We start from the raw sequence: 20,816 nt of genomic DNA, 5'->3' as shown, positions 1-20,816 counted from the left end.
AATATGCCAGGTTACTTTGGATCTTTATCTTTGTTTTATGTTGCATTTAGTTAGAAAAAGAAAACTGACAAACAAAGACTCTGACATGAAGCATGTGATCTTACAATCTGCCATTATATTTTAAACTCTGCCTGAACATTGTTCATAGCATTTAGACAATGTCTGATGAAATAATTCTTATACATTTTATTTAAAATTAATTCATAATTTGTTTAGTTTACAAGATGGGACCATCACAAACTCCCAAGAGCCTAAGGTATATCTTCAAATGTCTAAATCTATGTAAAATCTTAACAAAATAGAAGTAATGTGACTGTTGTTTTCCCTGTGGGTCTTAATGGTTAAATGGTTGCTGGTTCTTTGAGGTTTTAGTGGCTTTAGTGGGTTTTTAATGGTGTTAATGGTCTGAAATGTGATCCCAGGGAGACAGTCGATCAGGGGGGCTCAGGCAATGATCTCCCACCAAGCTCACCAGTGTGTGAGTGCAGGAGAGGGACTGAGACATTGTGCGTCAGTATATGTACAGTAAGTGTGTGTGTGTGTGTGTGTGTGTGTGTGTGTGTGTGTGTGTGTGTGTGTGTGTGTGTGTAATGATGTGGATGGACAGAATATTGTCCAAACAGATAATGAGAGTTGTGAGTCAACCATTATAAGCCATTATAGAAATACCAAACCCAATCTCTCCCTTCTTTGGGTTACATTTTCTGTATCTATCAACTGCAGCCATCTCTATACAAAGTCCATCTTAATATACAGATTCATGTAATGTATGTAGATTAAAAAAAAACCTAACACATTCATTCACTTGTGGATAAACTTCCACATCTCCTTAAATGAATAAAAAAAAAAAAACATCTCTTTCAGTCTTCCTTACACTGGCAAAAACACACCCATGCCCGTATCCACCCATTTACTCACTCCGAGACACCCAGTTATTTGTAGACGCCTCCCAATGGCCACAATGTCATTTTTGTGATGACCTATTAAATGGTAAGTGGTACCATACCAAGCGCCACGCATGAATCCATAAACCTGGGATGAGAGCAACCAATCCCAAAGGATACTCATGCAAACACACACAAGCACACAAAAACACTTTTGGAGTCCCTTAATGATCAGACACATAAATGATGAATGAATATATCAATATTAAAGTAGAGTAGGTTAGTAGGAGAGAGAGAGACTGGGAGACACAGAGATGGAGAGACGGGAGCATTAAGTGGTTTTGAGTTTAAAGCCATTCTTTCAAATCAACTGCTTTAACAAATCTGGGGAGGAGAGAACGCTGACGTTAAAAAAGAAAATAAGATAACCTTGGTGGTCACAGATAGGGTTTGGCCAAGTTTAATAATTTATATGCGGTGTTGAACTCAAGTCCAATTGAATCTGTGTGGACCTCACATTTCCGAACAGGGAAATTAAATAAAGTTGATTTGACATACAGTTAAGTTTGTTAGGATGTAAAAGCATATATAATACTGGAACCAGAGAATATTTGGCATTTTTCCAGGATAAATACCAAAATTGATTTATTTTCTGATGAACGATTAATTAACTAAGCTTTTAACCAAACACTGAGAACATAAAACAACATCATTTGAGTGGTCTATACTGTACAATTGGCATCACAGTGAAGAGAAAAAGAGAGAGGCCAGTTGTGAAAACCAAGACAATCAAGCTAAACTTGAACTCTAATAAATCACTACTGATACTCTTCTACAAAGCAAACGCGTTGTGACAAGAGGTATAAACAATGTGAAGATAAAATACATTGTACTGGACTAGTGAAATTAGTGTGTGTCTTACAGTTGAACATATTCAATGCTGCCGTCCCCTGAACGCACCGACACTTCAGTGAATGAGGACATGCTCTGACACTGATCACTTTGTTTGGATTTCTTTAATACTTCGTGCTAATAAATTCCAGCTACAAGCGACTGTGCAGGAAGGCAGTGTCATCGTTTGCATGTTTCATGTGCATTTAATCCATCCCGTTCACTGTGGCCCTGAAAAAACTTTGTAGGTGTCAATGGTTTAATACAATTTTTTTTAAATTAAGATCTTGTGGCTGTTTTACGCTCTTTTAGAGAAGCAATGACATTACTGACAATTACTCCACTCCACTCTCACTTCAGAGTTTATTATATTTATCACACATGATCATTGACAGAATTCACAGCAGCCCTGCATAAATGCAAGCCTTCATTTGTTTCTTGAGTAGTGCTTCAGAGGAGATCCTGAGTTTACAGTCACACCATTGAGTAATCAACATGTCAAAAGGGACTGTTTTTCAGGTAGAATTTTTGGCTACAGAAAAGACTTCATCATCATCATCTGAGATATATTGGGAAGGTTACAATGCTGATAAATAAAAAGTTTGAAAAAACTGGTTCATGACATCTGTAGTGTGAGCCTGCCTTCTACCTCCTGCCGTCTCGTTTCCATGAGATCAAAGACTTTATTCCTCAACTGTGAGTTTCTAACCTTTAACACAAAGCTCTCCATCTCTAAATAACCCCAGCATCTGTGTGCACCTGCATGAACTGTGCATGGGTGTGAATTTGCAGCATGCTCCACATTACTGACCTGACTACTTTAGCCTGTGTCCCAATAATATCGCTCTCCAAATCCAGCAGGTGTTGGTGATTGCGGAGCCCCGTCAGCCTCTTCAGCCTCAGCAGGGCCACACAGAACTGAGCTCCCATCTCCTCCAGCTCTCTGGTGCCGATCTGAAGACCCTGAAGAGAACATGTACATGCACATCAAAGACATATTCTACTAATAGACACTAATATTTTCACACACAAAAAATGTCACAATCAGACAAACCTGCACGCACAGTATGTGCACACTTCCAACTTTTTTTTTTTCCTTCTTTTTTTCAAAGGTCTAACAGAAATCTACTTTAAAATGTTTGCGGTGGTTTTTTGTATAGCTGCTCTGGAGCCTGGGGATGGAGCCGTTGTCCATCTTCAAACAGCCCAATTTGCAATGCTGGAAAGCAGTTGCTGAGAAAACTTTTCATGTAGAAACACGATAATTTTTCATTTGCAGGAAGCACAAATTCAAACGCATATGCACTCACACATGCAACCCTAACAAAGTCTTCACAGTGCTGGCCAATCATAAAAGTAAATGAATACTCATTCAGGGACAGACACACACACACACACACACCTCACCCCCAACTTAACCAAACACTTTCATGTTTCCATGTCCCCAGAGCAGAGCTAGGGACATCTAAACTGGGCCTGGCCACAGAGATATGCAGCCCCAATTCAGAAGACATTAGTTCCTGCACATCTGGACAAACACTTCCACACAAACCAGTGGGGGGCTGCTAATCAGCGCCAAAATGGCATCCCCAGACTGCCTCTAGATATGTAAGATGTTGACATTGGCAGAATTCAGAAGGAAGGAAATCAGCTGGGGTGGAAAGACGGCAAGAGAGAAGAAAGGGAGGTAGAGGGGTCAAATAAAAAAAGAGGAGAAAAGACAGAGGCGAAGCAAAGAGAAAGTGGGGAAAAAAAGGACTGCAGCGCCACCTGCTGGACATTTGGAGATTTATAGGGGCACCTCCCTCTTACTTACAGGGGGTGGACACAACAAAACACATGTCCAATGCAATAAAACCGGGCTATTGTCAGAAAGTTAAATAGCTCTGGCTAATTTTCCTCCTTTACCACACTGTGGCTCCCATATATGCTAATAATAAAAACTTCCAGGGTGCCCTGGAATCCTCGGGTTAAGGACGGACCATGTCCCCAGCTCGAGCCCAGCCGTGGACCTTTGTGTCATTCCCCATCTCTCTCATTTCCTATCATTTCTCTCTACTGTCTCTCTAATAAAGGCACTAAATACTCCATTTATTTATATGGAGTATTTAATGGAGTATTTAACAGCATGACATCAGGCAGGTCTTTCTTTTGTCCATACCTTATAAACAAAATAAAATACACACTTACCTTATATTTTCCCTGGTCACAACCACAGAGCGTGCTCTCCATGGTGTAGCTGCATTGTACTCCTATCTCTCTCCATACAACAACGCGGGCTGTTGACTCTTTGGAGCGCTCCACAACAAAACTACAGCTCGCCATGCTGAAGGCAGGGGCGATCTGGGACAGTATCTTAGGGAGTGCCTAAAAAACACACAAACAGTTTTGAGTGTTTTTGTGTAGGTGTGTGTTAGTGCAGGGGGGAGACGATAAAGTAGGGGGACAAATAAAAGTGTCCAACAAAGACTGGCTTATGTACAGAGCAGTTGCTTGGGAAAGCAGCACTATTGACTGCTGCTACCCAAAATGTTTGCTGTGGGCTTGTAGCCAGAAGTGACATTTGCATTTCCAGAGAAACAAACTGATCTTGACCTGGCCAGCTTGACTGGTGAATAGAAAGTAAAAGTCCTATCCCACAGCAGAGTAAAATTCAAGTGAACTTGTAAAAATTATCATAGTGAAACAAATTTGAACATGTTTTTCAGATAAGAGCTGGTGTTGTGTTAATGACATGTTAACACATGTTAATGACAAGATAGATAGTACACTAATAGATTAGGTATTTAAACTTAACAGAATAAGAAAATCCTTAGCTAGATAAACAAGAAGGCGGCAACTTAAAACAGTAACCTGATGTTACAATATTCACAAATAGAGAGAAAGTGAAAAGCAATTACTGTCAGTTTAAAAGTGCAAAAATATTACAAGGTAATGTAACATGGTGCTACAATCTGTTGCTAAGTGGGGGACGCAGGAATTGTATTTCAATGCATACACTTTACAAGACAGGCATGCTGATGTAAATATAAGTTGCTCTGATAGAATCTATTTTCTGTAAAACTTAATAAAGGTGATCTTTGTATGGAGTTCAATGCAATTATTATTCAGCGATGTGAGAATAGTAATCTGAAACAGAGGGGCAGACGGAGAGAGTTAATGTGAGGATGAGAGTTTGTGTGTTACAGGCAAAGCACATTTGTGTGTGTGGGTGTGTTTGTGTTCACCCTGTATCCAAGGTCCTCTTGTAAGTCACTGGACGTAGCACTGATATTGGACTGCCAGACTGTCTCCTTCACGCTGCAGCCATACATGAATACATTCTTTTTCCTGGAATGACCGTGGTAGTCGCAAAACACCTACACACACGCACACACTTTTTACAAAACTTGTTTAAATAGCTATGTAAAAATAATGAATACAAAATTACAAATAAACAGACAGTTACAATAGCTGAAATTAATTCACTGCATCATCATCAAATGAACTGTGATACTGTGTTATCAGGGAGCCTGCAGTTTTACTGGTTATATTTCTCATGATGAGACATTTTCTCTGGTCTATTTTCAGAGAAAGGACAGCAGCCTCACCTTGCTTTGTGTTGTAAAGTTATCACCCTTTGTACAGTAAATAAATCTCACATAAAAGCAATATCCCATTATATCGAACTTGCTGACACACAGTGTAGTATAGAGGCCAATTGAGGCTGCTGTTTATGGTAACTGAATTAATGTCTTATAACTAATTTGGTGATTTATTGATGTAAAATGTAGTAGACATGCAAACAGAGTGTACAGCTGAACAGGAGAAATGGGACCAATATTAATGTGATGTTCGGAGAGGTTATTTATACTTCCCAAATGAAAGACGATGCAGCAAAGTACAAAATGCTCCCATAGTTATTTAAGTCCAGTTAATTAGAGGTCATACCAGTGGCGCCCTTTGTATGTGTGCAAGGTACTGCAGCAGGCTCTTAGTGTGGTAGATGGTGGGGTGGAGCTCAGGATTTGGATTCTGCCACTGGCGATTCAAATCTTCCCCACTCAGAGAACAACGATGACTACAGCAGAAAGGAGACAGCAGAAGAGGGGAAGGATAGAGAGTGGAGGAGAACAGAGCAACAGCTGGAGAATCATTCAAGACAAGATGTGTGTGTGTTAATATAAATAAAGCTGTGGCCAACGTGCAGGCCCAGGTTAGGCAGATATATGCATCTTCAGTGTGTATACTTGAAAGCTGTGAATGTGTGTTCATTTCTTTCTACACTCTTTTCACTCACTTTCCATTGACAACACCATCAGGGTTGAGCATGGGGATGATCTTGAAGATATAAGCCTCTCTCAGGCTGGCTGCCAGTGGGCTGGTGCTCATCAGGAACTCCAGCGTGCCCTTCATTACCCAGCTGGCATTGGTCTCTCCAGGGTGCACTCTGGCCGACAGGAAGATCAATGGACGATTCCCTGGAGATTGAGAAAGAGGGATCATAGCACAAGCATAAACAGAGGAATTAAAGAAACAGATTCGTTCACAGCTGAAAAGTGTCAGTGTCAGTGAACTACAATAGATGGAAAAACCTATTTGGGAAGCACTAGCATGCCCTGACCTTCTCATGCAGTAATATTCACCCTAATGTTCTTGCAAGCATTAGTGAGAAAGGCACATTTCTGTCAGGTGAATTTCTTCATTCATTTGTTCATTATGGTGAACTATCCAGGAGCCAAGCATGAATCCCACATTTTGTCCAATGAGAGCGATGGTAAGCAAATGAAAAAATGCATGCACACAGACCTACAGTGATTTACTTACTAAATTGACAGATGTGATCATTAGAGTTGGACTCTGGCATGGCAGTGATAGTGAGAAGGGGGCAGCTGTTTCCCCCCAGAGTTTTACACAGGACATCCTGTCTCAGGTATATCTCAGGGGTCCTCAAAGCCTCTAGTTTGGACAGGTGCATCTGAGGATACAATGACAATTTACAGTTTTTACATTTTGCTAACATTATTATTATTATTATTATTATTATTATTATTATTATTATTATTATTATTATTATTATTATTATTATTATTATCTACAACTTCCATCTAAGCCCCCCATCCCTCTTGGTTTCTCAACATGTTACTGCTGAATTGTTGCACTGGCTGTTTATTAGGCCTCTTGTGATAAAGTGATTCAGTTTGGGTTATTGTTGCTTGTTGTTGCTTGTATTATGAGTAATTCTGCATAGTCACTCTATATAAAAGGCAGGCAAAATGTAATGGAAAAAAACACATCTATTGACATAATGAGTGAACAGTAGTGTGAGAGCACAGTAGTTATCTGAGATCAGATTTGAAGAACATAAGTGATACAACAAGGAAAACCAAACAGTGGCAGTGTATCAAGAGGCAGGGTCTGGGGGTCATCTGGGGTCACACTGGGGATTTGGGAGTTTTAGCAGTAGGAAGTAGAGTAATAATTACACAACGGAAGTATACTGAAAACTGACATTTTTGTAGGGAGCAAAACCATTGGCGATATGGTCAAGAAGGTGGGGTGGGTATCGTCAGAGATATGTATACTAGTAAATGCTAATGATCTCTAGGTTACAGCAAACTGTGGTATTGTAATACTACCTTAAGAGTGGAGTAGGTATAAGGGTAATGATAGGCAAAGTAGCAGACATCATCCTTATGGCTGAAGCTCGTGCTGAAGGTCATTGTATAATAGGACTTTCCTTTCTGACCACCAGCTGCAATGGAACTCCTTGCAAAGTGATTCCTATGGAGGAGGAAAATTTCATGAGTAAATGCTGCACAATACAGCACACAATACATTCACTCAATTATCTCTGTACATTCCAGCACAAACTGTACAGCGCTTTTTAAAACAGATACATTATACTTGATTACTTTCTTTATTGTTAATTTTCTATTCTATATTTATGTTTCTTGACCTTTGCAGTATTTCTTTTTATTATATCTTACTATGTTTTTTGTTATGCACTAAAAGTCCAAGGCAAATTCCTTGTATGAAAACGTACTTGGCAATGAACCGGATTCTGATGTGCAGTTTCGGTGACATTGTCGGGATTGTGTAAAAGTAATTGTTTGAGGTGGCGTAAGTATATGAACATTATATATGCTATACTTTGTAAATACAGTATGTGAAGCAATTCATGAAGAAAGAGTGTTAAGGGTGCGTCACCAAGTTGTCACTACACTTTCCCTTCTAAGGATGCTTTCCGAAAATGTTGCAGTACTAAGTACATTAATACTAGCTTAAAATATTTTTGTCAGTGCAGTAAGCTATAAAGTAGTTGAGAGTGCTTTATAGCTACTGTATATAAAATGTAGAAATATACAAGGTAATTAATAAACTACAGCACAGAAGCTGCAGTATGGCAGTATAGGTATGCTGCATGAAAACTGTGCTCTTGCACCATTTAACTGTGATACTTATTAAAAAGGTAGTTTTTGCTTTTCCCCGCTCCCCTTCTGACTGCACCTACTTGTAGTAACAGATATCTGTTCCTGTTCTGACCCAGCGAGGCCTGCCACTGATCGCCTCCTGCACAGAGTACATCAGCACCTGCATGCCTGCACATACAAACAGAGACACACACACACACATGGAGAAAGACAAACACACAAAAGAATGTGCGCTGTCTGATGCTCAAGCAATCTCATATAGACTAACAGTAGGTTAAAAGGCCTTTAAATTCAATAAAATCTAATTTAAAGAAATATTTACAAATATATACACAAATCTTCTGCAGGTCAGAAGGAGAATGACAGGTCACATGTTGTTGTGCATCTTACCGTAGTTGAACTGGCTGTTTGACTTCTCAGAGTTGATGATGTTGAAGCGGTAGGTGGTTCCAACACGCATGCCGCTCACCTCAAAGTAGAACCACTGGTGGTAGTGATTACTGTTGATGTCCGAATTCAGCACAAGGTCATACTCGTATCTGGAGAAACACCACAACATAAACTGTGAAAGTGGACCCAAACACCATCAATCAATAACAATACTTATGTAACATTTCTGATCTAATTCTGTGACATTTACAGTAGTTTGAAGTTAAGTAGGTTGAATGTAGTAAAAGTTGACCACGGCTTTAAATGTTATTATGTTAAAAGATGATCAAATTAAAAATGCACATCTAATTGTGTAGCTCTCACTGATTCCGAATGTGAAAATATATACTTACTTCCTAATCTGAACTGCCTTCCTGAGGTTGCCAGACTCAAACTGAGAGTTAAACTTCAGTGATTCGCCATCATCTTCAATAACAGGACAACTGAAACAACAAAATGTGAATGATAGATTGAGCTAAAGTAATCTGCTTTGTGAATGCCACAGCTCTCAACATTATCAGAAAAAAATAAACTGTAGCTTTTGTCATAATTGTAGCTGCATTTAGCCTGAGTGATCTAACTCTTTCGGTTAGCAGACTCTGTAAGAGGGACTCACCTAGGAATGTCCAGGTCGTAAACTACTTTGTCCACGATATCATTTGGATGAATCAACCTCTCAGTGTCCTGGAATATTTTAGACCTGCATGATTAGACCCACAAACAAACTCAAGATTAACACAATGAAAGCACAAATATTTTTTCCATTAAAGATTTTTGTTTATTTATGAGGATTAATGCATTAAGCTGTAATAAATGCCTTTTCCTGCCACCATGAACTTCCAGACACAGCAAAGTTAAAAGTGTAAACTGTAGCTCATAATCAGACTGAAAAGCCAATTCAGAGCGCCATGAAGAATGTACCACACTATTGCATATAACTTTCTGCAAATTGTGCCTTGAAATTTGACTCACAACTTGTCCTTGGAAAAAGCATTACTAAAAAATCACTATTACTAGAGCTCCACAAGTCAGCATGAGGTCATGCTCATATCTGTAGTGTAAGTCAAAGATTTATAAAAGTTTCAAAATATTTGCTCAAATCTGGTAAATCTTTCTGGCATGGTAAACATTACAGTACACTGCAGTTCATTCCCCTTTTCAGTTTTATTATATTCTTAGTTTTATAATCTCTATACTCTTTTTAGTTTGAATGCTAAATGATTAGAGCAAACCACAAGTTCTCAGAAAAATGTCTTACCTCTGTACACCATAAACTCTCTCCTGAAGGGGCTCCCTAAATGTTGGGGCTACATGGCCAAAGTAGTCTGGGTAAGCCACTTCAGCGTACTGGGGTACGGAGTGTGTTCCCTTCACCATCTCCACATAAAGGTCTGGGTCATGCAGCGGGAGGAGCAGCGCTGTGTCTGGCACCTCCAGGACTGCTCCTTCCCCTCCCTCATCCTCAGCACCCTCTGAGCCACAATCTGAGCCCCAGTTACTTCCGCCTCCTCCCACACGACGAGTAGCGATGCCCCCCAAGAGCAGAGGAGACTGTATGTGCCTCGTGGCATTGACTGGAGATCCTTCTTGTTTGACTCCCCTTCCTCCTCCTTCTCCTGTGTTCAGAGCCCCCTCCTCTTCTAGAGAGACACACTCCAACACATGTGCTAGGTCCTGTTCTATCATCTGCCCTTGAGAAGGAGGCCTAGCGAGAGAGGAAAATGTTGTACATGTGTCGGGGGAAGGAATCCGGGGCTCCTCTTTTTTGTCTTGGTCCTTGGTGAGGTGGATGGTGTCCAGTTCTAGAGGTGTTAGAGAAGCAGGCGGAGTAGGAGTGGGCACAGAAGGAGACGGCAGGGTGTGTTGTCCTTTGGTAGAGTTACAATCCGCCTGAGAGCCTGATTTGGGGGCAAGCTTTGGGGACAGGGCTTGAGCTGTGGGCACTATGATTGGCCGAGTGGATCGAGTTGAGGCTGATGATGAGGAGAAAGATGATGATGTGGTAGAGGCACTCTTTGAGGATTCAAAGTTATAACCCTGTAGAAATAGGATATATCGATCAGAAAAAACGTTTGTGGTAGAGACCGCACACTCCGGTAAAAATATAATCAAAGATCTTTTATTTACACTGAAAACAGCAACAAGAGCAGTGTTCAGCGCTTTGCCAGGCTCATAAAATGTGCAATGGGCCAAAAGCTTAAATTTTAAGTTTTTGTAGTAATTAATAATGGCATTGAAGTGGGCAAAACATGTTTAACCATCTCAGACATTTAATATAAGACCAAACGTCATTAAAATCAATAATATCCAGTAGCAACACACACTGCAAGTAATAAAATAAAATGAGAAGAAAAAGTAGGGGGAAAATAAAACTTATTAATAAAAATAAATAAAATTCAATGTAATAACATGTAATATAATAAATAAAAATAGAAACAAATAATCACAAAAAGTTAAAGAAAATAAGGCAAGATATATTGATGTCTTGACCAGATATTTCTATGTGACCATGTTGTAGGAAATGTCTCATCCTAATTCATTCGGACAAACAACTGCTGACATTGAGCCAATAAGATCACATTTTAATAGTACATGTCAAAAATGTGCCTACATAACAGAGTATTGTGCCAACACATTGTTTAGCACTGTCACATACTTATTTATTAATATGCCAATTCAGCTATAATTCATGTCAATTTAAATAGATGTTTTGGCCTTTTTTCCCCACCTAGAAGTCTTGTTAACATGGGCACACAATTACTGACCTGGAAGTCTTCAGAAAGCTCCAAGAAAAACCTCTCATAGACCCTCAACTCCTCGAACGGACGACCAGGGTTCTTTCTGGGATGTAGTTTGTTTAGGTCCGTCTCTATGTCATCATTCTGATCAAAAAGACCCAAAGGAAGCAAACCTCTAAATGTAAAACTTCAGACTGTGTGCTCTGTGGCTGAATTTGGGCTATTACTTATATTTGTTGCTATCTAAGGAATACGAGAGGCAGACGAAAGGAAAAAAGAACTACAGCTAACCCACTTATTTTGTGTAGCTGTTTAATTTTAGGGGGATTTAATAGTGTTCGGAAATGTTGAGTGCCTCGCTGGATTGCTTACTCACAATGTAAGGGCAGGACAATGTTTTGATTAAATCAGTAATTGTAAATATCATATCTGGCCATCATATCATATATGGCTTACATGTTTGACATAGTGATACTGGAGTGTTAGGCACTGAGGCAGGTGATTGGTGGTTGGTGAGTTCTGACTGCCCTCTGCTGGAAATTAGAGAAGTGCATCAACATTCAGCAAAATAGTATGCTAATGTAATAATTAATGATTGATATAAACATTCATGATTTTTAACTAAATGGCCTATTTGGATGGATTCACATCCTTTAGCCAATTCGGGCCATTATTATTATAGATCACAACCATTTATGAAGTTCAACCATGACGCAAAAATGTTGTAAAAATGTTTAAGATGTAAATCACTAAACTGCACTGTCTCTGTAAAACCACTGACATACAGAGAAAATATATTTTTTTATACACAAAGTGCAACACATAATGTTTCCATGTGAAATATTGTGTCTGCATGCGAGTGCTGAATATTACCGCAGTGCGCTGATCCTTTTCGTCGTCCTCAGTATCGTTCTCTGTGTCCGCGTCGGTCTCCTCGTTATCATCACTTTCATCCACCACATCGTCCACTGGATGGACACACACACACACACACACACACACGGAAACACACACTTAAGTGGCTGTCCTTAAAACAAACATCTTGCTTTTTTTTCGCCCAGCCTGGGACTTTATAATTTTTCCACAGTGTGTGTGTAAGGCTGGCACAACTCAACTGACTTTGGTCACTGAGTTCAATTGCTATGACAGGAACAGAGAAAATGTTAACAAAAAGATGTGAGCAGCCATGATTCAGAGATGAGTGAGAGATTTAAAGGACAGAAGACATTTTTAATATATTTCTTCAAATACATTGAGCTGGTGATCTCAATGACAACTTGTCTATGTAATAGCAGTAGCTTGTTATATTACACTGTTCTCCATGGTTGGGATACTGACATCACGGACATGTTTTCAGGAATATAGAGGAGTCAACACAACTGCGCTGGGTACTACTGGGTTGCTGTTGCCAATAAAAACTGTCAAAACTGTAGTGTATATAATTGTTTTTATGGCGTTCCTGTTTGATTTTGCACTCGCCAGGAAAATAACTAAATTGTGTGGACATCGTCATGGGCATGCTTCATTTCAGATCAGATAAAGGGACTCAAATATTTCACCAGAAAGCCTGTGGAAGCAAGGAGGCAAATTAGTTGAGTACAGTGCAAGTACATAAGACAGTCTACTAGTGAGCAAGCATGCACTAATCAATGTGTACTAAGCATCTTTATTACACGTTTATTACCAACACATGTCATGTTAGTTTAGTGAAGTTAAAGTATGACATGAGGTGAATGAGAAAGCAGCAGTGAGGGAGTCTATGTACTCTGAGGATGGCATTGTGTCTTAGGTTGGTCTTACCCTTCTTTAAGGGCCTGTCGCAGAGCTGATGATTTTTTCTTCCTGTAAGGCACATTGTGTGCAGCAGTATTGCCATTAACCATTTATGCGTTTCAGGGATGTAAGCATAATTTGTGTGTGTGTCAGTGTATAATGCAGGACTGAATCTAGCAGCAATGACTGTGATAAAAAAAAAAGTCAATGTGTCTGTCTGTTCTGCATAATCATCAATGTAAGGTGTGTGCATGCTGTACACTGCGATATGCTTGGGCACTCTCTAGTGAAGTGTGTGTGTGTGTGTGGGTGTCTCACCCCCAGGTGGCTGGCTGTACAGCTGCGCCACAGGGCCGACAGCAGGTACATGTGGCAGCTGGTATTGGAAGGCCGATTTGATGGTGGGCAAAGGCAGACGGTTCTTAGGAAAACACTTCCTCATGATGAGACTCGAAGTGTTGACAAGTGGATCCAGAGTCCGCACCGGGAGACACTCCTTGATATAAAACCACACAGAAAGTAGAGAGTACGTGAGATGGAGAGAGGTGTGTGTGTGTGTGTGTGTGTGTGTGTGTGTGTGTGTGTGTGTGTGTGTGTAGTACATATGTGTTGCATTCTTTAATTGTTAGCCATGCATACATCACATTCTCACTCACAGTGGATGAGTTGTAGAGGATCCTCATGCCATCAGCGTCTAGGAATGCTTTCCTGCCAAGCTTTATGTTGGTGATGTTCCTGAGGCAGACCAGCAGCCCTTTGCGAATCAGCATGTGGCGATGCCGTGTGTCATTGCGATGCCAGTCCTGGTACAGAGCCAGCAGGACTGGCACATGTCCACCATCCACTGCACGGCGAGCATTCGTTTCTGCACAGGGAAGAGAAAAAATGGAGGAGAGAAAGCACTGATAATTGGTACTTCATGACTGTGGGATGGGATGAAGAGAATCATGGGAGATGTAAAAAAAAATAAATAAATAAAAAAGAAAATAGAAGTTTGTTGGGGGTCAGATAACTTGAAATCCATGTTGATAAAGGTGAGAGAGGCAGAAGGAACCAGCACTAATTAAGGATCACTACACTACCGAAGAGTTGAAAGTCAATGCTACAAAGCAAATTACTCACTGGATTTGAGCAGTGCTCCCAGTGCATCCAGAGCTACCCTGTTGATTTAGAAACAAGGCAAATGGGTTACATGGCTGAAAAAATGTCAATCACAGATTAAAAGTTAAAAAAGAGGTCTGAAAGAGGCAAAGAATATGTGGAATGTGAATATGCCTGTGGATGTCACTAGTTTGTTATAACATAGCATTCATGCTGGCTCATTAACACATTGGACTGCTTACTTAAGCAGGCTGGTGTTCTTCTTGCTGTACGGCGCGACAATCTTGAACATGAGCTCCACCACTCCGTTCTTTCCCAAAGAAATAGCATTCACCGCTTTACAAAAACAGACACATACATGCAGAGATATCAGGCAAAAGTAGAAACTGACAGCACTTAAAAAGTATTTCTTGGTGGAATCTCCTCAAACTTTGATAGATGTATTTCAAAGTTTAAAACTACTCACAGTTGGTGGAGTAAACCCTGAGAACCTGCAGGCAGGGCAGAAGCAGTTTGGTATTCTGTAGGTTCTGTTTTATTAAGTTGACTGTGACGTTCAGCGCTCCACTCAAGCGCGCCTTCACTCCAAACTTTCGGTCTGAACAGACATGGGTTGTAAGGTCATTGATTATACAGAGAATTATCACTAGATTTTCAGTGTTTTCTGCAAAACACTAAATAACAATACAGTCTTAGGGGAACCTTGTAGCGTTTTTACGAGTCCCCGTTTTGTTTGACACACACACACACACACACACACACGCCAAGAAATGTAGTAATTCGCCCGCAAAGGCAGGGGAGAAGAACACTGCCAGCACAGATTGAGACAGATGATATTAGATCTACCTTTTGGGCCAACCTTGGCGAGCAGTGAGTGAAGCTGAAGCATGAGTTCTTCACTGGGAGGCAACTCTTTAATGGCAGTGATCAGAATCTGGAATAATATTCCTGTTCCTCCTTTAGACACAAATACTCCCACCCTGCGACCTCTGCCTAAAGACAGATAACAACCGTAAAACAGCATTAGATGTGATAATGCATGATGGGAAAATGCAGTGAAAACCTTAAAACATTACTACTTTAGCAATCCCAGCTACATTTTCAATTTTTATTAGAGTGACACAATGAATTGTTTATGCTTTTAGAATATAATTACTTCTTGACACATGAAAAAGTAAACACTTTGCAAGTACACCAAATATTTCATTTCTAAATTAGAAATGACACTTAAACTGCCCACTAAGTGATTATTCAGCAGGGCAGTAAATGTTGTAATCAGCTCTCAAAATCAGTGCATAAACTCATCAATTGTGAAAATAACCTCTACTCACCCACAGTCAGCAGCTCACTGAGAATGTACAAAATGTTAAGAGTGGTCTGGACATCCCTGGTGTTCTGTCGAAGACACACAGAACATTTGTTAAACAACACAGTTGTATATATCGTAAATTCTAGAAATGTGTGCAATTATCTCTTCAGACGATAGTTTACTTGATGTTCCTTCTGTAATGTGTGCAGTCTAATCTCAAATCAAACAATGCATCAATGTAAAATCTGTAGCGGGGTTTGCCACAGCTGTTCATAACTAGGCATGGATGCATTTCTTATGTCTGTACATGCAATGTTTTAAACAGTGAGCTTATTCTGGCAAAGCTCACATCATGGATGTCTATTCATGAGGTTTTATGAAGGATGTCTCAAGGTGAGGGAAATACACCGTCTGTGCACGTTCAATGTATCAAGACTTTTCTCCGTTTTTTTGTTTATCCTTTCACTGTGGAGTCACGCAACAATAAAACAATTTTCTTCATGAATTCGAGGAAACACTTGGTGAGTTATTGATATACAAATTGTCTTTTTGAGGGTAAAATATTCCTTTTTAGAAATAATTTGACATTTTGGGAAATTGCTTATTTAATTTCTTACTGAGAGTTAGATTAGAAGATTTATACCACTCATGTCTGTACGATAAATATGAAGCTACCATCTGCAGTCACTTATCTTAGCACAAAGACTGGTACAGTGCAAGTCTTTCATAGTCAAATTTAAAGGAAACCACTCTATCCATTTGTGCAACCAGAAGTGAAAACTACAGAGTAAGCTTAGTGTTAAAGTGTTGTCATGCACTGAGCTGCAATCTCCAGTTGTGTTGATGAATGAGCTGACCTCCAGTGAAGCCAGGATGACCTCCATGCCACTGGAACCTTTGGACATAACCTCTTTCCCGCTCTTCTCTGCAACACACAACAAAATAAAAAAGACCAGAAATGTGAAGATAAACAGTACTGCATTTGTGGAAAACAGTTGAGGGACCTCTCACACAAGCAAAGTGAGGGCTGTTATTCCATGTGGAGCAGGTTGTCCTGTAAATGTTTGGTCGACCACTAAAGACAAGTCACAGAGCCACAGAGGATTATCTTGGAACATGTGAAGACCACTGCCCTGGGTTACTTGTAGTTACAAAGATTCTGCTGGATTACACAATACAGATATATTTTGTGTCAAATATTAGCTTTTGCACACATGAGCTTTACCTTTATCCTTTTAGAAACTGTCCCACTCAGAAAGATGTGGTTTTGTACCTTTTTTCTTTCTGTCTTTCAATCATACTCTACACCTGCCCTGTAATTTAGGAGCTGACAGATTCCCGACCTCTTTGAAGAGGCCTCAGTGAGTGATCCTGTCCGCTTGTGAAACAAAATGCAAATTCTCCAAGCTCAAACACAGGACTCAAAAGAGGTAACAGATACTGAAGTCCTTCAACCTTTTAAAAATGACTTATTAAAAACATTAAAGTTAGCAGAGGATTATAAATACATACATTATCATAAAGACTCCCCTTCTTGTTAACAAGGCTGTTCTTTCTTGTACGGTAGCAGATTGTGTCATAAAGGTGCTTACTTCATATCACAGATACCCCAAGTTGGAGAGTAAAATCACTTGGTAATGATCTTACACACGTGAGGAGTTCATGTGTCTGGCATAACACGCAGCAGCAGGTGAATATGGAAATGAAATGTGTCAAGCATGCAGCTTTCATGATTGATGATCTCTCACTAAAAAGAATGTGAAATATAAATTATAGACCAGAAATGCATCTGTGTACACACACACACACACACACACACACACACAATTTCCACAGACTCACTTTCCACACTTACACAACTATGTGCATCACTGGGGAAAAAATAATAATAAACCTACACAATAATGATTTGCTGCTATTTATCCATATACTGCAATTCCAATGATTTTATTCTGCTTGTAAAAGTGTTCTAATAAGAATATACAAAGCTTTATGATGGCAGTCAAAGGTAAAGCAAATAAACTGCTAATTGTGATCTGCACAATAACCTGTAGACGTTGCCCTTTAATTTACCTCAACAACCATCATTTATGTCTTTTCTAGTGATTGCAGATATTAGTCAGCTGTGGCACATGAACTGTGGAGGTCGTAGAACACAGACTGATTGTTCTAACCTGGCCTGAGAAAAAGTCAAATATTTGTGTGCCTTCATAGATAATTCTATTGTGAAAATCTATATCTTGGAGGCTTTTAAAGAGTCAGAGTCAAACTACCTGAAATATTTTCATCATTCTGGACCCTACCTGGGGGGTCTGGGGAGACCACTGATTGATAGTATGTCCTGGTGTAGCGGTACTCCATTTCATAACAAAAGGTCTCAAAGTTCGCCAAAGCTTTGGGTGAGAAAATGTTCCGTTTTCCAAAATCCCAGGTTCACTGCCTCTGGAGTCCAAAACGTTGTGCAGGTCTGCTGTGAATCTAAACGCCTAAGAGTTTGCTAGTCTTTCAATGGTATTTCTCCATCCCTCTAAGGCTACAAGTAAACTGCTTCACTGGTCAAACCTCCAACTGTGTACCAAACACTGAGCTTAGGGGCAGGACACCATGAACTTAGTAATCAGCACCTCCCCTTGCACGCTACCAGAATCTGAAACACCAACTGCTCCTGCAGAAAACTGACAACTGTATAGGATATCTCTACTTACGTGGCTTTACTGCCTCCTAAGCTCTCAAACTCTGAACATGAGACAAGAGTACAGCAAAGTCCGTCTCTGGGTGTATAGTTACTGTAAACAGGGTCACAGACCCCCACCTTCCCCAGAACCAACGTCATGCTCATACACATTTCAAGTTGAGGCTGCAAGCAGGGTGTGACAGACAGCCATCCAGTAGATGAGAGAGGAACAGCTGACACATCACGATTGAAAGGGTCACAGACAGAATCCTTTCCACTGTGGCCACTAGTCATGTTGGATTAACTACAAATTGACTTTGTGTGTGGGAGGAAGCAATGAATTATGGGAAGATGAAATTCAAGAAAAGCACAAAAAGGAAGAATTCAAAGTATGCCAGAAGGCTCAAAATACTAAGTGATGATTCAGCAGAATTCTTCACCCACACACAAAGGCTTCATTAAGGCTCCGCCTCAAGTGATTACAAGTTGTCCTCACTCAAAAAAATCCACAATGAAAATACCAGTAACTAAAAAAACTACTAGCTCCAGGGCAAAGTTAATATGAGAGCTAGTAACAAAAATATAGTTTGTAGGGTTGTATCCACATGGGGAAATAGTAAACAGTTCAAATTTCCAGTATTGTGGTAGCAACTAATGTCATTATTGATTAATCTGATATTTGATGATTTTTTAATATATTTTATTGCATTCCACAAGACATCCCAGATGAAAGTTAATTCACAGCTTTCTATGCCCACCCAACCCCCACCCCATGGTGCATGAAGCTCAAAGCAAACACACAGTACATACAGTATGTGTACACATAAAAATACACACATACATATACTAATACATACCAAACACACATGCACATACAAGTAATACAAATAAAAAATAAATCACAATTTCCAAGAGCCCAAGACGTCCAAAATACAAAGATATTCAAGCAGCAAATCCTCACATTTGAGTAGTTGTAACGGAATAATTTGGCATTTTTGCTTAATAAATGACATACAAATCAAAACTGTGGAAATTTCTTTAGTCAGTTTGACAAATACATTAAATCAGCTAATTGTTAAAGCTAGGGATGGGCGATATAGACGATATGCAATATAAACGATACAAAATTGGCCTACGATAGAGATTTTAATTATATTGCACTATCGCGATAATTCATGTTGATGACACAATCTACCTGCGAAGTTTAGAGCCACGAGCTGCTGCAACGCGTCATCGTCATCTTGAGTAAACATGACTAAAAGCGAAACAAGGAGCTGGTGAAAAAGACCGGTGCAACATCCATTATTTGGACTTGGTTTGGATTTAAGCCGCTACAACGGAGCTGTGGTCGAGCTGTACCATGGAGCCTTTCACCAGCCTGACCATTCAATATATAACGGACGATCGGGATCTGCAACATTATGTTGGTTTTCCTTAGGGTCTATGTAACCTGGTCTAAAATGGTTCTATTATAATTTATATATCGCGATATATAACGTTATCGCAAGAGGCTGCAATGTATATCGCAATATGGATTTTAGGCCATATCGCCCATCCCTAGTTAAAGCCCTAAAGCAACGATGCCTGCATCAGAAATTTCTATTCATCCCAGCTCCTCAGAGTGGCACTCATGTTTCAGTATGTTCTACACAACGACGCGACACAATGCCTTCTTCTTCTGCCGTCAGATCTTCTTCTCTGCTGTCCTTTCAAAAGAGTAATCTGAGAACCAGGTCAGGAGACACTGTATCAAGCCAGCCACACTTTGACTACCGGTGCATTAACCCATCTCTTTTTACACAACAACTGTATTGAACACATTTTAAATGAATAAATCAACCCGACCTGACTGGCTGAAGCTTCGCATCAAGACCTTTCAAAGGGGAATCAGAAAAGTCAGTTTACAGGTGTTGAGGGGTACTACTGTATGTGATAAAAGTTGTATAAAAGCCATTCGTCACTCCAGAGGGAGCTGTACAAAATCTGATAAATTGCGAATAAAATCTGACTGAACTGCTGTCGTTTAAATTTCATTGTGGGTAATGTAGGCTCCAGGTTTTGACAAGGAAGAAGAATGTGTGCAATAAATGTGACGGTCCAACTGCTAGGTGTGCTTTGCTGTTGCTTGGCTTTCAGTCTCCAGGGTTGCAGATCTGTTGGAGGGTAATCAGCAACATGGGACAGGGACACACCTGGGCCCGCTGTGCCCTAATGTATAGAAGCTAGAGCAGCAGGCCGGTCCTTTGGGGCGGATCTACTCACCTCGCACATCGCTGCGCTGTGGCATTTGGTTCCTTTACTTTGTTTTTACAGCACAGCATTCATCAGGCACATTTTCACTCATCAACTCCCTACTTTACTGTTTTTACAGATTCCTCCCATCTATTTGTTGGACTTGATTATTCTCGATGCTAGATTATTTTGTGGTAGATAAATTACTTTAGTAGTTAGTATACCCTATGTGTCTCCCGTTTCTGTGACTGGCTGTGACATCTTTGGTTCTGCTTTGGTTTTGCAGCAGAACCACTCACTATATAGCTGTCCATTGTGAGTCCAACAATATATAGGAGGACAACAATAAATCAGTAGAGTACTCTTTTAAAT

General features: G+C 40.0%; 1 protein-coding gene across 4 annotated transcripts in view; it reads right to left on the bottom strand.

The window, feature by feature from the left end:
• The window catches only part of agtpbp1 (ATP/GTP binding carboxypeptidase 1), a 30,005-nt gene that overhangs the window by 2,720 nt on the left and 6,469 nt on the right, over positions 1-20,816 (bottom strand). For 2 of the 4 annotated variants that reach the window (XM_039802852.1, XM_039802853.1), the window contains exons 4-26: positions 16,396-16,463; positions 15,561-15,624; positions 15,076-15,222; positions 14,696-14,827; positions 14,472-14,565; positions 14,251-14,288; positions 13,785-13,993; positions 13,447-13,624; positions 13,156-13,197; positions 12,229-12,323; positions 11,383-11,499; positions 9,876-10,654; positions 9,234-9,317; positions 8,971-9,060; positions 8,579-8,727; positions 8,269-8,356; positions 7,394-7,538; positions 6,582-6,732; positions 6,055-6,235; positions 5,706-5,835; positions 5,003-5,134; positions 3,966-4,142; positions 2,587-2,738 (exon numbers count right to left, since the gene is read on the bottom strand). In XM_039802852.1, coding sequence (XP_039658786.1) covers positions 2,587-2,738; positions 3,966-4,142; positions 5,003-5,134; positions 5,706-5,835; positions 6,055-6,235; positions 6,582-6,732; positions 7,394-7,538; positions 8,269-8,356; positions 8,579-8,727; positions 8,971-9,060; positions 9,234-9,317; positions 9,876-10,654; positions 11,383-11,499; positions 12,229-12,323; positions 13,156-13,197; positions 13,447-13,624; positions 13,785-13,993; positions 14,251-14,288; positions 14,472-14,565; positions 14,696-14,827; positions 15,076-15,222; positions 15,561-15,624; positions 16,396-16,463 — 3,442 coding nt within the window. Of the gene's footprint in view, positions 1-2,586; positions 2,739-3,965; positions 4,143-5,002; positions 5,135-5,705; positions 5,836-6,054; positions 6,236-6,581; positions 6,733-7,393; positions 7,539-8,268; positions 8,357-8,578; positions 8,728-8,970; positions 9,061-9,233; positions 9,318-9,875; positions 10,655-11,382; positions 11,500-12,228; positions 12,324-13,155; positions 13,198-13,446; positions 13,625-13,784; positions 13,994-14,250; positions 14,289-14,471; positions 14,566-14,695; positions 14,828-15,075; positions 15,223-15,560; positions 15,625-16,395; positions 16,464-17,841; positions 18,179-20,816 lie in introns of those variants that run through there. The other 2 variants (XM_039802855.1, XM_039802854.1) reach the window with 2 other exon arrangements.

This window comes from Perca fluviatilis, chromosome 6, assembly GCF_010015445.1.
Source record: "Perca fluviatilis chromosome 6, GENO_Pfluv_1.0, whole genome shotgun sequence".
Taxonomy (NCBI): Eukaryota; Metazoa; Chordata; class Actinopteri; order Perciformes; family Percidae; genus Perca; species Perca fluviatilis.
The sequence above is the reverse complement of the archived record's forward strand: the minus strand, read 5'-3'. Positions and strand labels throughout refer to the sequence as shown.